This window comes from Brachyhypopomus gauderio, chromosome 15, assembly GCF_052324685.1.
Source record: "Brachyhypopomus gauderio isolate BG-103 chromosome 15, BGAUD_0.2, whole genome shotgun sequence".
Classification (NCBI taxonomy): domain Eukaryota; kingdom Metazoa; phylum Chordata; class Actinopteri; order Gymnotiformes; family Hypopomidae; genus Brachyhypopomus; species Brachyhypopomus gauderio.
Genome location: NC_135225.1, coordinates 23,460,173 through 23,477,410, shown reverse-complemented (window position 1 = coordinate 23,477,410; position 17,238 = coordinate 23,460,173). Strand labels below are relative to the sequence as shown.

At 42.5% G+C, this 17,238-nt stretch overlaps 1 protein-coding gene across 4 annotated transcripts in view; it reads right to left on the bottom strand.

Moving 5' to 3' along the window:
* mypn (myopalladin) overlaps positions 1-17,238 on the bottom strand; it is a 127,494-nt gene that overhangs the window by 22,660 nt on the left and 87,596 nt on the right. For all 4 annotated transcript variants that reach the window (XM_076974074.1, XM_076974073.1, XM_076974072.1 and 1 more), the window contains 2 exons: positions 6,304-6,453; positions 6,145-6,221 (listed from right to left, as the gene is read on the bottom strand). In XM_076974074.1, the coding sequence (XP_076830189.1) occupies positions 6,145-6,221; positions 6,304-6,453 (227 nt within the window). The remainder of the gene's footprint in view (positions 1-6,144; positions 6,222-6,303; positions 6,454-17,238) is intronic.

The following is a 17,238-nucleotide window of genomic DNA, read 5'->3' as shown; positions in this document are numbered from 1 at the left end:
GATAGGTGGTAGAAACACCCCTCAAAACAGGGGAATGAACATTTACCTGACCAATTTTAATGTTGCTTTGTGTTCCAGTGTGTTTCAGGTCTGAAAAGTGCTGGAATTTAGGCTAAAGTACTTTTGTAACTACTTCGTTTCACAACAAATAGCTGTCTGACTGAACAGTTCTCTTGTATTCCAGGACGAAACATGAGAGAACGTGAAGACGTTAAGATTGGGCGTTTTGAAAATAAACAACCATTAAATAATGTGATAAAAAAGCGAATTATTTCGAATCATTTTTAGTATATGTATAAATATTTAATTTAATTAAGTTTAACGTGCTGGGAAATATTGAAATGGACCTTGAAAGTGACATACAAATGCTTTAATTCCACCTTGTAAAGGTGTATGAACCCTGCAAACATGACTTTGTCCATCGCGCTGAAGCGCAGCGCGCGCGTGAAGTTACAAAATTCGAGAGGTGCACGACCTCGTGCAGCGACAGCACGCAAGGCCCTCGCGCACGGGCGGAGCCACAGCGATTACGTCATTTTTGCAGCGCGGACCTTCGCGCTGCTCGCGACGCGTCAAGTATAAACCAGGCTTAACTTCGCACGATGCAGAAAAATCCTTTGATTCTGTCAGTTGTGCCTTCTTTTACAAAGTTTTGGACCACTTTGGAATGCACCCAAACTTCATTAATGTTAAACGGACACTCTACAATAAGCCAACAGCATGAATAAAAATTAATGGTGGACACAATTACACTACAACAAGGAACACGTCAAGCATGCCCTATTTCACCGCTGCTTTTTACCTTGAATATTGAACCCCTCGCACAATGGTTAAGACAGACAGAAGACGCTGACGCATAGGCTGATGCTGCTTCCTGCTGACGCTGCTGCAGAGTGTTTCTTTCAAACTTTGTGACTGTTTTGCTAAATTATGCTATATTATGATATTAAGAATATTTACATGCTATTCTTAACTTTTTGCCTTTCTAGACCATGTTCACAGGTAGTTCCACTGTCGAGACGAGTAGTTGACTATTCCGGCCACTGACCAACTATCTGTTCCTACAAATCTGCTAGCATAAGTTTTTTATTTATCTATGGCTGGTGTTGGTTTGTTTCCCTGTTCGGAGTGTGGCATGTTTAGCTTAGACCGTTTCGCCACTGACAGTAATAGTGATAGCATTTGTGAGAGGTGCCTGTTAGTTAATTCTCTTGTGGTGAAAGTGGAGAGTTTAGAGCGCCGCGTCCACTCGTTATTAAGGGATAGAGAGCAGGAGTCAGTAATAGCTGTGGACGTGCCAAGGAGAACTAGTGCCTCCACAACTCCAGTATTAGAGCCCTCATAGCAGGGTGCATGTGTGACATCTCGGAGAGCGAGGGCTGCAGCTAACGCTAGCCCACCAGAATAACACTACCCAGTTCACGTGTCCAACAGGTTTGCCCCGCTCAGTGAAACACCCGCTGAGGAGCCTGTCTCAGACTCTGGTCATAGGTGACTATCGTTCGGCACGTGAAAGCAGCTATTCCTTTAGGGCAGTGGTTCTCAAACTGTGGTACGCGTACCACTGGTGGTACGCAGAGCACCCCGCGGTGGTACGCCAGATGAGCTCGGAAAATAAAAGATGCTTTGAGTTTTTTTTTTTTTTTTTTTTTTACACAACACATTTTTTTAATTAAAACAGAATTATGACAAGTCCTGAAATTCAGAAACTAAAAGGGATGACTGAGAAAATGTCGCTAAACAGCTCGATCTGGTGCATCTTTCAAACGACACAGTCACTCGCAGAATTGATGAAATGGCGAACAACGTCAGACAAACATTGACCGAGAGAATTAAAATGAGTAAATGCTTCTCACTGCAGTTAGATGAATCCATAGATGTCGCAGATTTAGCCAACTTGCTCGTTTCCGTGCGATATGAGTATGAGGGCATGTCGCACGAAGACTTTTTGTGCTGTAAACCCCTACCAACACGAAATACAGGAGAACTACATTATAACATATGTGTGTAATGAGCAGGGTTGCCAACTTTCACGCATTGAGCGTGAGACACACGCATTTGACCGTCTTCACACGCCACACATCCGATTTCTCACGCCGACAAAAAAAATCTAGTTTATTTACCTCTGATCCACATCTATGATTCAATGAGTTACTAGTTCGCACTGGCACCAACCACCGCGATATAATACTTATCTTGTGTCCATTTTACATCCTCCCGGTAACAATTTACGTTCGCTAACCCCCCGTCAACAACTTAAACTCGCCAAACAGCTTTTTCTTTTTTTTTGGGGGGTGGTGGTACGTGGAGGTTTTTCGTTTGACAGTTGGTGGTACTTTGTGTAAAAAGTTTGAGAACCACTGCTTTAGGGGATCCAGCGGTTACAGTCAGCTGTTTACCGGGAGCCAGAGCACCGGACATTAGTGGCAACTAGGGCTGCAAATCTCGATTCAGAATCGATTCTTGGGTTCACGATTCGATTTTTTTCCCGATTCTTTCAGATCCCAACGATTCAATTCAAAAACGATGCTCTGATGGCATGAAAGCAGAATACATTTATTAAGATATTATAATTGTAAAATTTTTATCAACATATTAACACACAAAGGTAAATCCAAGACATGTCTGTTTGAGGCTGACACTCAGAACACTACATTAAACTAATAAAACTGTAGTAAAGTAAATAAAATTGGTAGGCTTAGGCTAGCTGCCAGAACTGGCCACTACTCAAAAATTGTATTATACAAAAATACCGCTCTTTCTCTAAAAACAACAAATTGCTTCGTACAAGAATTAGGCTTAGGCTAGCTGCCTATTTCTGAGAATGCCATTTCCAGAAACAAAATTACATGTTTTTCCTTAACAAATCACAAAAATAAAAATTATATGAAAGTGCTTCCAAAAATAAAAGTGCTGTTACATTAATAAAATTATGGGTAGGCTTACGTTAGCTGCCAGAACTTCCACTTCACAGATGATATATATATATATATATATATATATATATATATATATATATATATATATATATATATATATATAAACGTATTTTCTAAAAGCCGCATATATCTACTGAACTGAACACATTTAACTGAACTGATCAGTTTCTGAACGGTGCATGTAGCATTTCATGTGCGACAGATTTGGCTTGTGTGTTGTGCCGAAGTCCGACTCCCCTCGTTTATCCGCATAAAGACGCTACAGATTATATTGTTGATTTACGTTTCTATGCATAAATAAGAGCTAGACTTTAATTATCCATCACAGCAAATGGCATTATCTATGTCCAAAGACACAGTGGCTCAAGGGTGTTAATTATTTTAAATAAAATACACACCGGCTATACCGAAGTTCACCTCTGACCACGACTTTGCAGTAATACAGCAATATTATGTCTAAATATCTAGTTAGGACAAGAGTGCTCAATGAACTAAGTTATTTTTATTTTAACTTTATTTTACCAGGAGTTATAATCACTGTTACTCCCGAATATTATCTGTAGCGCCTTTATGCATGTGCAAACGATCAAGCCCATTCTTACCCGGGCCGGGTTGGCGGTAAAATCTAAAGTGTTTCCAAATGGTTGCTTTCAAAGACCGCGGAGCCGTTTGGACTTCATACTTTAGCGGCGCAACAACAAATACCGTACACTACTACACAACCCGCTGTAGCTTTACTAGTATGCCTGCACATAGGCAAAACAAGGAAATGGTTTTGACTACGTTTTTTTTTTTTGACTAGCACTACGGTGGCTGTGAAGGCACACACGCACCCGAAAAAAAAATCGATAAAAAAAAATTCTGAATTGTTCAATGTTAGAAACGTGATTCGAGCTCAAATCGATTTTTTCCTGCACCCCTAGTGGCAACCTTAGACTATTAGCCAATAAAACATTTTATAGGATAGGTATACATGTAGGGGCCAACGATATACGTCTGCAGCAAACAGAAGTGACTAAGGCTAACCACCAGGGCCCTAAACCATTTCACCGATTTTGCAGCAAATTTAGCGGTATGCAGTGACAAAATAATAATGGTAGGAGACTAACATACATTTTGACAACGCGGAGGGTCCGCTGACAAGGGCTTCTCTGTTGGCATTATACAAAATGTAATAGGACCTACTCATTATCGAAATCATACCTTAGATTAAATTTTAACGCAGAGTATAGATGTAGATAATATAAATATAGTCTAACCGACTGCTTAGAAAACACCTGCAGATCAGCTCTAGATATAGTAGCTCCACTCAAATATAAAAAGGCTAGATGTAAAAAGCTTGCACTGTGGTACACTGACCAAACTCGCGCAAATAGCACGTAAATTAGAGCGGAAATGGCGATCCACTAACCTGGAAGTATTCCACTGTGCCTGGAAGGATAGCATTATTGACTACAAACGGGCACTCACTAAAGCATGCGCAGCATATCTAGCCTCATGATTGAGAATAATAAAAACAATTCCTAGATTTCTTTTTAGTACTATTTCTAAACTTACAAAAAAATCAAGCAGGCGCAGAACCTCAGATTCCAGTAAACCTCATTAGTAATGTATTTATAGATTTCTTTGATAATGAAATAGAGAATATTACACCAAATATATAACCTTTTATAGGTAGTCCAACTGGTCATCTGGTTTGGTCGATATTGATTAAAAGTTTACACCAGGAGAAACGCTTCATGCTTTTCATCCACTCCACAATCAGAATTAGAGAAAATAATTGCACCATTAAAATGTACTACGTGCATACTAGATTCAGTTCCCTCAACATTATTAAAAGATGCATTACCAGTTGTGACTGAACCTCTTCTCACAGTAATTATCTCATCCATTACAATAGGTCACATGCCCAAATCCTGTAAATTAGCGGTTATTCCAGTTTTTTGTAATCTGACCCTGGATTTGTCTAAACGACCCTGTTTGACGCGGGAGGCGGCTGACCAGGGTACCCGCGGGTCCTTAAAAAGTCTTAAAATGTCTTAAATTTAGTTTTCCATATTCAAGGCCTAAAAATGTCTTAAAATGTCTGGAATTTTATGAGGGGAGGCATTAAATTATTATAAGTGTGTGTTGTTCAGTTGTTCTGTTTTATTTTACCGACGATATGTATATTATCATTTTCGCAACAGCCGTATACTCTGCATGGTAGATGGCGCGATGTGAACTTTGCCTAATCTAGCGCTAGGACCATGCAGAAAATAACTGCTCCAGGGTCCTAGCGCTAGATTCCTAGCGCTGGAGTGTCAACAATTCCCCCCCCCCCCCCCCCCCACCCCGTCAACAACACTTGTTCGCCACGCCAATCCCCCAACCCCCCCACCCCGTCAACGATGTGGAACACACCTGCATCCCCAGTAACAGTATTATTTTTTCTTGTGAGAGGTATTAAAAAGGTCTTAAAAGTCATTGAATTTGAGATTTAAAAATGTGCAGATACCCTGCTGACGGACGAGACACGAGTCCGCTGGAATTTCTCACGGTCACTTTTTATTTTACAAGTATAGCGCTGTGTAGCGCACAGAAAACGTTAAACACTCACACTGAAACGTGTAGACTTAGACAATGAGCACAGGACACTGCGCGAACGCACATTAAATAGACAAACCACATTAGCCCCATGTGATTACGAGACGATTCACAGGTGGGACAGATTATCACATGACACAACCATAACCACGGAGATCCACTGACGCAGACAAAGCACGTGGACAACGTTAACACACGCCCAAAAGGGAGGGGCCGGGGTCCTCAACGTGACACCCTGATTTTGGATTTGTGCCCATATGTACCTGCTCTTCCTAGCTAATATGTCAGTTTCCATCTCATGCTGCGTTAATGTTCCTAATATTAGTAATACTAAAATATTTGCTAATATTAAATCATTCACCATATGTGGCTATTTGCTAAAATCAAAAAGTTAATTTTATGTCTCATTAATGTACACTCAGTGCCCCATCTTTACAGAAATTAAACAGAGTAGATTTTTTTTGCTCATTTATTTGCTAATTATCATTATATAAGATTATGATCATTACAAAAAATATGCTATACAGCATATACTTTGTTAGTATTCTATTACATTGACCTGTACCAAAAAAATGACAAATGGTAGGTAGAGATAAAAATTATATGAAGAATAACTTACCTCTGAGAATTAACCACAGGCCTACTTCGGACAATACCTGACAGTACTATCAAATGACCAGTGCAGCTCAATCTTCCCTACAAACATTTACAGAATATTATACACTTGTAAATTATACAAAATACATATTAGTGATACTATCCAATACTTTGTCATTACCTGAGGATTTGCTGCCATAACAGTATAATTGCCATCATCGTCGCCCGTGGCAGCCTCAATATGTAAGGAACATGTTCCATCTCCACTTCTTATTCTCTTATAGTGTTCATTTTTCTTCAAAATCTGTTTCCCATCCTTAAACCAGTAAACCTGAGGGGGGAGTACAAAACACAGTTTAAATGTTCTATGTCTTAGCTAAATCATGTGATTAATTAAATAGAAAATAAAGGACTTAACAATTGAATGGATTAAGTTTTTTAATGAAAGAAAACATTTAGTCATATAAAAGAACTGGGACCTAGGACTATTAAATTCCAGGAATTTGGGAGTTGATTCAAATTCCAAATGTTTGTGTAACGTTCTGTGACGCTGGAAGGAGGAGGCACGACGAGCATCGAACAGTGGAACATACAACGTTTAATGAACACACAAAACACATGAAGCTCCGTGTGGAGGGCAAGCATACAACTACACTCACACAGGCACAAAACTTTAGACAAAGACGAGCACAAGACATTGCGCGAACGCACATTATATAGGTGATTAACACATACCCTCGTGATCTCGAGACAAGGCACAGGTGCGACTACGAACATGCTCACAAACGACCCACACCCACGGAACTACAAACATGGACATAACTGGTGGTTTAAATTCATGTCCACTCAGTCTGTATTATCTATCTTCTTGCATGGCTCTACCCAAGACGATTGGATACAGGCACCTGCAGGCACCTGGGGGATGGTCTGGCTGCCGGTGGATGTGCTGATACCGGGGTTCACCTGGGGAGTAACACTGCAGTCGGAGCCTACAATACCAGCATCACTGCTCCGACACGGAATGAAAGCCTGGCATTCATCAACAGACATTTACAGTGACAATATCAAAACCCAGAACTTTCAATTCTACCTTTTACCTAGTCTGATTGTGTGAATTATGTGTGACTTGTGTATTTGTGTGTTAACGGGCCGCCCAATGGAGGATGGGTACCCTTTTGAGTCTTGGTTCTCCCGAGGTTTCTTCCTATTCCCCACCATCATAGGGAGTTTTTCCTCGCCACTGTCGCCTTTGGCTTGCTCATTAGGGTTCTGGACCCATAGTATTGTTAACCTTGTAAACCCTGTAAAGCTGCTTTGCGACAACTTGAGTTGTTAAAAGCGCTATACAAATAAACTTTGATTGAAACTTTGATAACTGCATGCAGACGACACAACGACACACCTACAGGGTAGGGTCCGGAGCTGTGACCGTGATTAGGGGTGGGACGCGATAAAAAAAATTAATCAAATTAATTAGAAGCTTTGTAATTAATTAATTGAAATTAAACGCATTTTAATCGCGTTTGAAAAGTTTGAATGATGAATAAATCAATGAACCTCAAAATCTTGTTTATTTTTCCACCAGTCTACTACACAGACCAATAGATGAGTGCAGAAAACAGAGCAAACAGTTTTCAGAACACTGGAAATTCTGACCAAAAATTACTTTTGCTCAGGATATTGGAAGAATAAGAAGAGCTAAAGTAAATCAGAATATGTTTTTAATACCATTTTAGATGGTAGACTTTCTTTTAATTTCCCAGGCCTCTGCATAGTGCCTAGAAGTGGTCTTCTGCATGCTCAGAGCAAATGACTGGATCTTCCATTCATCATCTATAACATGAGCTGTCACACCAAGATCATTCTTGTTGCTAACAGAGGTCCAGTGATCCCCAGTCAGAGCCACATTTGTGGTGCTCTTCACAAGAACCTGTTTTACTTCCCTTTCCTCATCATACAGCTGTTGGATTTTCTTCGACATCGTCTTTCTGAACGGCAATTCTTAACTTGCATCAGTTGACGCAATTTGCAGCACTTCTTGTAAAGCCTGGATTATACTTTCACGAGTGACCGTAGCGCATGACTCCGCCCACCTCGCACGAACCTCCGCAAACGGCAGAGGCGTTTAAACTTGCCGTGTCTTACTTAAGCCTTCGACCACAGAGAGCGGTCTACAGTCCACAGCAATCCATATCGCCACTGAATTTGTCAATTTTGTTTCTTAACACTAGCTGTCCCAGCATTTTAATTCCAAACTTTTTGTACCTGGCCTCCACCAGGGGGCAGTTCTGGGGACATTTGCATCCCATTAGGCCACCCTTTGTTATGCACATGCAGCCACTTATAGGTAGACGGGGAGTGGGTGATGGTGTGAACTATGTGGATTCATTGACTCAGATGGAGAAGAACAAACCCTGGCCTCCCTTTGGGGAGACTGAGGGAGATTGTATGTAGGTGTACATATATGAGTGTGTTGCACATATGGGCTGATGGTTTGTGGGTGTCTATGTGTGAGGGTGAATATATGGGATGAAGGTGTGTGGGTGTATATGTGTGAGAGTGAATATATGGGAGGAATGTGTGTGGGTGTATATGTGTGTGAGGGTGTATATGTGTGTGTGGGTGTATATGTGTGTGAGGGTGTATAAGTGTGTGTGTGTGGACACCACATTTTAGGCTGTTGTAGTCGGTGATTGTGTAAGGCACCTCTTCCAGAGGACCATTTCTTCTGGACCTGCATATTCCCACCCCACCTCCACCCACCACACATACAAACACACACACGCAGGCATGTTACCCAGAGGTTGACGAGGTGGGCCTGCTGCCATGGTTCAGCCGTCTCCTCACCACTGTCTGTCCCTCAGTTTTTACTGTATTTTAGACATTGAGGGATTTTGAGGGGACGGTGTGGATGAACACTGAACAGTGGCTGACCATGAACACTGACCCTCTTTTCTCTCCTCCTCTTTTCGCTGTATGGTCCACCTAACCCCAATTATTTTTATCAATATTGTACTGTATTGTACAGAATTGTTTTCTTTTGATTCTTACATAAAAATAAAGTTGTCCTCCAAAGATGGAGGGGCAAAAAAAGAGAGTAGTGACTCTGAAATCTCTTTTGGTAAGATTTCCTAAATGTCCTATTTTTGTTATGGCTGTTGTGTTTTTGGAAGAGACACACTGTAAAAAGTACCATCTTGATAAGTTAAAATTGCTCAAGATTATTATTCTATTTCAAATAGCTGAGGGTTTCTTGTATAAATGTATGTAAAAATATCTTTACGTATTGGCAGTTTTTCAAAAGACAAAATAAGGTTTAAAAAATCAGTGCCATTTTGAATAATCAATATGCCACTTATATGCCACTATAATTAAAATATTATGTTTGTGACTTCTTGCAAGAGAGCTTGCAGTCTCTTGTGGGAGGCAGCCAAAGGTGTGTATTGAAGCAGCCACCACCCAGACCTGTGACATGCCTCATTTACATAACACTGGAGGTAAGAAGGGCTCATCACACCTGCCAACCTCTGCCTTCTGGCAAAGCTCTGGTACGTGGCAGGGATGACTGCCTTTTGGCAAAGGTAAGGCCTCTCCAGTGTTAATTTGAACCCCGACATGTGGTCGGGTGTTGACTGGCGACACTGCTCGTACTAGGAATACATTTAGCAGCTAAGTTATCATTACTGACCTGCGCGTTAGCCCCAACATGTTTTGCGTTGAGGTGGTAATGAAGGGTGGAAGTGCTCCTGTGATAAGCGAACTCCTTCCTACATAAAGTGCAAATAACACTATTTTTGTTTGTACTTCCATCTGGAAGTTTCTTATATTTAAATTTCCCATCCACCAGCATAGCCTCTTCAGTCATCTCCATCATGATCTTATTGTACGTCCATATAATCCAGTGGTTCCCAAACTTTTTCTGCTTCTGCCGTGCCCCCCTTTAGTAGATGAGAATATTTTTGCAAGCAATACAAGCATAGAATTAGACTGAATAGATCTGTTTTTATGGATCGGTCACATTGTCACCGATACCCGATCTAGAATTTTTTCAGATATTAATATCGGAATCGGTGCATCCCTAATATTGACACATGTGCACGTTTTACTTTCAAGCTCCGCGCCCCCCCCCTGCAATAGCTCCGCGCCCCACCTAGGGGGCGCGCCCCCCACTTTGGGAACCACTGATATAATCTGTATGCCTGGAACTCGTGCACTGAGAAACTTTAAGAGTGGACACGGGGGTCTGCCACAGCAATGCGAGAAGCCAGTGGTCTCGCTTCATTTTGTATTCTGAAAAGAAAAACCAAAGCACTGACCGAAATACCTTACTTCCCCCCTATTCTGTACACCAAAGCAGTACATGATAACATGTATGTTATCATGGAACTGGAAGTGCGCATGCACGAAAGTGCGTGCAGCCTTTACAGTAGCTCCCGTTTAGGTATTCGTCTTTTTCTTTTTACTATAGTCTTTATTTAATAATATTTATTTATTTTGTACAAGGTAACTTGGTGAAACAGTGCCCTCTCTAATCATACTAGTAGAGAGAGTTTTGGTCAGTTTTTTCGCTGTGAAAGTTCTACTTTTACTCTCCTGGTGTACCGCGGCGCAGCAGCATGGTGCCTTTGTTTACTCCTGCGAACAGCTGATCGCGCTGAAGCCGGCTAGCATGGAGACCAGGACTGCTAACATCCCCGAGGAGCTTTGGAGACGGACGCACAGGGGATGCAGAGGAGGAACTAATCAGCGCACGGGGAAATCGAGGGCGAAAAGACGGAGGCTTATGGAGAAAAAGACATAAACCGCGACTTCCCACTATTGTTATGGGCAACGTTAGATCTTTGGCGAATAAAATGGACGAGCTAACAGCGTTAGCCATGAGTCAGAAGGAGTACAAACAGTGTAGTTTAATGTGCTTCTCAGAGACATGGCTGCACCGGGAGATTCCAGATGACAATGTTTCAATCGCTGGCTTTCAGACGGTTCGAGCCGACCGGGACCGCGTTGGTACCGGTAAGCGTAAAGGAGGAGGACTGGTGGTGTTGGTTAATAACCGCTGGTGCTCCCCTGGTCACATTACCATCAAGGAGCGTATCTGTTGTCCGGACATTGAACTGTTGGCTGTTGGACTCAGGCCATATTATTTGCCGCGGGAGTTTTCCCATGTTGTTGTCGTGACCATATACATCCCCCCCCTCTGCCAGCCCGTCATCGGCGTGTGACGTCATCCAGTCCACCATAGCGTGTCTCCAAACTCAACACCCGACTGCCTTCATTGCAATATCAGGAGACTTTAATCATGTCACTATGGCCAGGACATTACCAAACTTCACGCAATATGTGGACTGTCCCACCAGACAGGACAGAACACTGGACCTGCTATATGCTAATGCTAAGGAAGCATACAACTGCTCCCCCCTCCCCCCTCTGGGGGGATCGGATCATAATTTGGTCAACATCTGCTCAAAGTATGTGCCCCTGGTGAAGAGTCAGCCTGTGACCATGAGGACAGTTCTGAAGTGCTGCAGGACTGCTTTGAATCTACAGACTGGACAGCACTCTATGAGCCTCATGGAGAGGATATTGATGGTCTCACAGAGTGCATTACAGACTACCAGTGATGTCAGTAACGCGTTACTTAGTAACGCGTTACTCTAATCTTACCATTTTTTTCGGTAACGAGTAATATAACGCGCTACTATTTCCAGTCCAGTAATCAGATTAAAGTTACTTATCCAAATAACTGTGCGTTACTATTTATATTTTCCCTAGTAAAATATATATTTTTGCTTTCTTCTTGGCTCAGTTCTACTTTTGCGTCTGACCGTAGCGCTCGACCCTGTGAGAGCGCGAGCACGTTTTACAAGTCATTCTGTGCAGTGTCCTCCCGTAACGATATGTGATAGTGTAAAGAAACACCCCTCAAAAACAGGGGAAGGAACATTTACCTGACCAATTTTAATGTTGCTTTGTGTTCCACGTTTGAAAAGTGCTGGAATTTTGACTTGTAATTTGACTTTGATTAAGCAGTTTCTGCCTCGGTTACCGAACCTGCTTCAATACATTGTTACTGTTAAAAATGCACTTCCAATAAAGTGAGTATTGGAAAAATTTATTTTGCTGCTGAATGTAACTACTAAAGTAACTTGTAATCTAACGTAGTTACTTTTAAAATCAAGTAATATGTAACGTAACTAAGTTACTTTTAAAAGGAGTAATCAGTAATCGGATTACTTTCTCAAGGTAACTTAGCCATCACTGCAGACTACATCAATTTCTGTGTGGACTCCATTGTCCCAACCAGGACCGTTAAATGTTACTCAAATAACAAGCCATGGGTAACGAAGGACATTAAAGCCCTCCTCAACAAGAAGAAGAGGGCTTTCAGAGCTGGTGACCTGGAGGAGGTGAGAACGATTCAGAGGGAACTGAAGAGAACCATCAGGGAGGCTAAGGAAAGATACAGGAGGAAGCTGGAGTGGAAACTCCAGCAGAACAACATGAAGGAGGTCTGGAGTGGTATGAGGACCATCACTGGCTTCAGGACAAGCAGCAACAGGGGAGTGGAGGACAGTGTGGACAGGGCAAATTAATTAAACTTGTTTTTTAACAGATTCAACACTGCAAGCCCTGACCTCCCCCTCCCTGACTCATCGGCTGCTACGCCTCAACAGCCCACTCCATCCCCCTGCCTCCCCCTCTGGAAAGCCCCCCCCCCCCCCCGGTGATAGTCCACTTCACACCTACACCCCTCCTCCACCAGTGACCTCTACGGTGTATGTCACAGTTAACCAGGTGAGAAGACAGCTACAGAGACTCCACACGAACAAGGCTGCAGGCCCTGATGGTGTCCCCCCCAGGGTGCTTAAAGCCTGTGCCACCCAACATTGTGGAATCCTGCAGTATGTCTTCAACGTGAGCTTGGGTCTCCAGAAGGTCCCTGTGATGTGGAAGACGTCCTGTATTGTTCCTGTGCCAAAGACTCCGAGGCCCAGTGACATCAAGGACTACAGGCCAGTGGCATTGACGTCCCACGTCATGAAGACCATGGAGAGACTTGTCGTGGAGCAGCTCCACCCCCATGATCCAGCCTCTTCTAGACCCCCTATCAGCCTCGTCTGGGAGTTGAGGATGCCATCATCTACCTGCTGACCCGAGTCTATGCCCACCTAGATAAGCCAGGCAGCACTGTGAGGGTCATGTTTTTTTACTTTTCCAGTGCATTTACCACCATTCAGCCTGCTCTTCTGGGTGACAAGCTGAACGTGATGCAGGTAGATGCCCCCCTCGTGTCCTGGATTGTTGACTACCTGACTGGTAGACCACAGTATGTGGGTCTGCAGCACTGTGTATCAGACAGAGTGGTCAGCAACACAGGTGCCCCGCAAGGAACTGTTCTGTCTCCCTTCCTCTTAACCCTCTACACCACTGACTTCAACTACTGCACAGAGACTTGCCACCTCCAGAAGTTTTCTGATGATTCTGCACTAGTTGGATGTATCAGCGGGGGGGATGAAGATGAGTACAGGGCGATGGTGAAAGACTTTGTTGCGTGGTGTGAGCTGAACCATCTACAGCTCAACGTGACGAAGACAAATGAGCTGGTGGTGGACCTGAGGAGGGACAAAACGCAGGTGACCTCTGTTTCCATCAGAGGGGTCAGTGTGGACACTGTGGAGGACTATAAATATCTGGGTGTACACATCGACAACAAACTGGACTGGACTAAGAACACCGACGCCCTCTACAAGAAGGGCCAAAGTCGTCTCTATTTTCTGAGGTGGCTGAGGTCCTTCAATATCTGCAGGACCATGCTGAGGATCTTTTATGAGTCTGTAGTGGCCAGTACTATCCTATACATGGTGGCATGCTGGGGCAGCAGGCTGAGGGTGGCAGATGCCAACAGATTCAATAAACTGATCCGAAGAGCCAGTGATGTTGTGGGTGTGGAGCTGGACTCTCTGACGGCAGTGTCTGAGACTGTCTGAGACACTGTCCAAGCTGCGCACCATCATGAACAACAGCTTCCACCCTCTTCATCTCACAGTGATGAGCCACAGGAGCACATTCAGTGCAAGACTCATTCTGCCTAAATGCACTACAGAACGTCACAGGAGGTCTTTCCTACCAGTGGCTATCAAACTTTACAACTCCTCTATTACAACATGACACATGTACAGAAATATTCTATTCTATAATATAATTTATATATTGTATTATACTTTATTATTCATTATTGTATTATAAGCCCTTATAGTTTTAGATAATTTTAAGTTAATTTTTTTCTTGCTGTAATTGACTTTTTTGGGAGGGCTTATACCTATTTTAGGTTGCTACTGTTATAAGTGCAATTTCCCACCTGGTATTTTTGATTCTGATGTAGGAATACACAGTATGCAATAGTAATACAGTAAGCAAACAGTATGAATAAACAAAGGTCAAAAGAAAAGGTCTTTTAATTGGTTGCTCTAAACCAGGGGTCTCCTACACGTCGCTCGCGAGCTACCAGTAGCTCGCCACCCCCTTTCCGAGTAGCTCGCCAAAGGGCCAATGAATTACATATAAATTTGTAAACCTAATTGGTCCCATCGAGAAATCTACTTAAATTTATGTCCAATCAAAATTCACAGTTGTCCCTCCCCTTCTAACTTCTGATCATTCGCCAATTATACAACAGTTAGTTCACAATCCGACTGGTTGAGAAGTGTTCTAACCCTGCAGATATGTGTGTAACAGCACGGTATTCTCATTCTCTGTATCACTCCGCGGACGCGTTGTCAAGTAACGGCATATACATATATTCATGATAACACACTCCCTCTCGTGTTCTATTGCTCAATTAGCTGTCAATCAAAAAGTTAGGCTGCCATCAATATTGAATAAACCAGGGGTCACCCACGTCATGAGTCGCCCGCGGGCTTGTTTTAAAAATAGCTCACTATAGCGCCATGCATCAAAGCGCTGCATCGTTTATGTTTTTGCTACTATTATAGATTGTCCGCAGTTGCTAGCGGTCTTCCCACTTAGCAATTGACACTCACACACGCAACTTTCGTTCGCCACCCCCCCCCCCCCCCCCCCCCCGCTCAACATTACAGCATGTAAAATCATCCTATCTACATTATTATAACTAAGTATAGTATTTAGAAAGTAATACACTACCGTTCAAAAGTTTGGGGTCACCTAATTTTTGTGTTTTCCCTGAAATCTCATACTTTTATTTATCAAATGAGTTGCAAAATGAATAGAAATATAGTCCAGACATTGACAAGGTAGAAATAATGTTTTTTTTTAGTTCAGAATAATTTTCTACTTTAAACTTTGCTTTCGTCAAAGAATGCTCCCTTAGCAGCAATTACAGCATTGCAGACCTTTGGCATTCTAGCTGTTAATTTGCTGAGGTAATCTGGAGAAATTTCACCCCATGCTTCCAGAAGCCGCTCCCACAAATTTGATTGGGTTAATGGGCACTTTTTTTGTATCATACGGTCAAGCTGCTCCCACAACAGCTCAATGGGGTTGAGATCTGGTGATTGCGCTGGCCACTCCATTACAGATAAAACACCAGCTGCCTGCTTCTTCTCTAAATAGTTTGTGCATAATTTGGAGGTGTGCTTTAGGTCATTGTCCTGTTGCAGGATGAAATTGGCTCCAATCAAGCGCCGTCCACAGGGTATGGCATGGTGTTGCAAAATGGAGTGATAGCCTTCCTTATTCAAAATCCCTTTTACCTTGTCAAATCTCCCACTTTACCAGCACCAAAGCAACCCCAGACCATCACATTACCTCCACCATGTTTGACAGATGGTGTCAGGCACTCTTCCAGCATCTTTTCAGTTGTTCTGCGTCTCACAAATGTTTGATTGTGTGATCCAAACACCTCAAACTTTAATTCATCTGTCCATAACACTTTTTTCCAATCTTCCTCTGTCCAATGTCTGTGTTCTTTTGCCCATATTAATCTTTTTCTTTTATTAGCAAGATATGGCTTTTTCTTTGCCACTCTGCCCTGAAGGCCAGCATCCCGGAGTCGCCTCTTCACTGTAGACGTTGACACTGGCGTTTTGCGGGTACTATTTAATGAAGCTGCCAGTTGAGGACCTGTGAGGCGTCGATTTCTCAAACTGGAGACTCTAATGTACTTGTCTTCTTGCTCAGTTGTGCAGAGGGGCCTTTCACTTCTCCTTCTACTCTGGTTAGAGCCTGTCTGTGCTCTCCTCTGAAGGGAGTACACGGAGAGGCAGGACAAACCGGGTAACCGTCCAATCAGTACTAACATCTTCACATCGCTCAGAACCCGGGAAGACCATACCAGCCTGTGAACTGTGGTCACTCATGAAATTCAACTCGAAGTTAACTCAACAATGTCAGCAGGGAGAAAGATGAGCGTCGATATATGGACACATTTCTCCTTTGACTTTGAGAAAAACAAGATGGTGTGTAAACCATGTGGGACGATGATGTTGGGAAAAATACAACAAATGAAACGACATCTGCGGGCAATGGCATTGCTGTTTTTACGGGATAGATCCAACTTCAGAACGGTGGTGTTCAATTCAGTTCACCTTGTTCACCCAATATTGCACATGCGCAAAATCGCCTTTACTCGACGTATACAAGTTATAACATTTGGGTTTTGGTTTTGTTCCTCTAGCTAAACTTTGCGTGTGAAACTGCTTGCGATTGCAACGATCTAACAAGGCAGGCATGATGCAATCATAGGATTTTAAAAGTTTTATTAAAGCAGGGGTGTCAAACATGGCCCCAGGGGTGCAGTCCAGCCCATGGAATAAACCTGCATTATTGGAGAATATGGAGAATATAAACTCCATTTTATTTAAAATCTGTGGTTCCTATATTGTCCACTAGGGGCGTGTTTTAGTCAGTTCTATCGCTTTAGCCTCGTTTTTTGTTGACCCTGGCACCCTCTTTAAGAGAAATGTCTTTGTCAAAAAAGAGAAAATTGGACACTGTCAGATTTTTCAAGAAAAATGGAAAGTTCCTGTGTTCAGAATTGCTTGTTTAACTGAGTAAAAGTTTTGTTAAAATTGCACATACTTAAAAAGTAAAAATAAAAAGTTGTTCATAATATATTTAGTAAAAGGACAATTTGTTT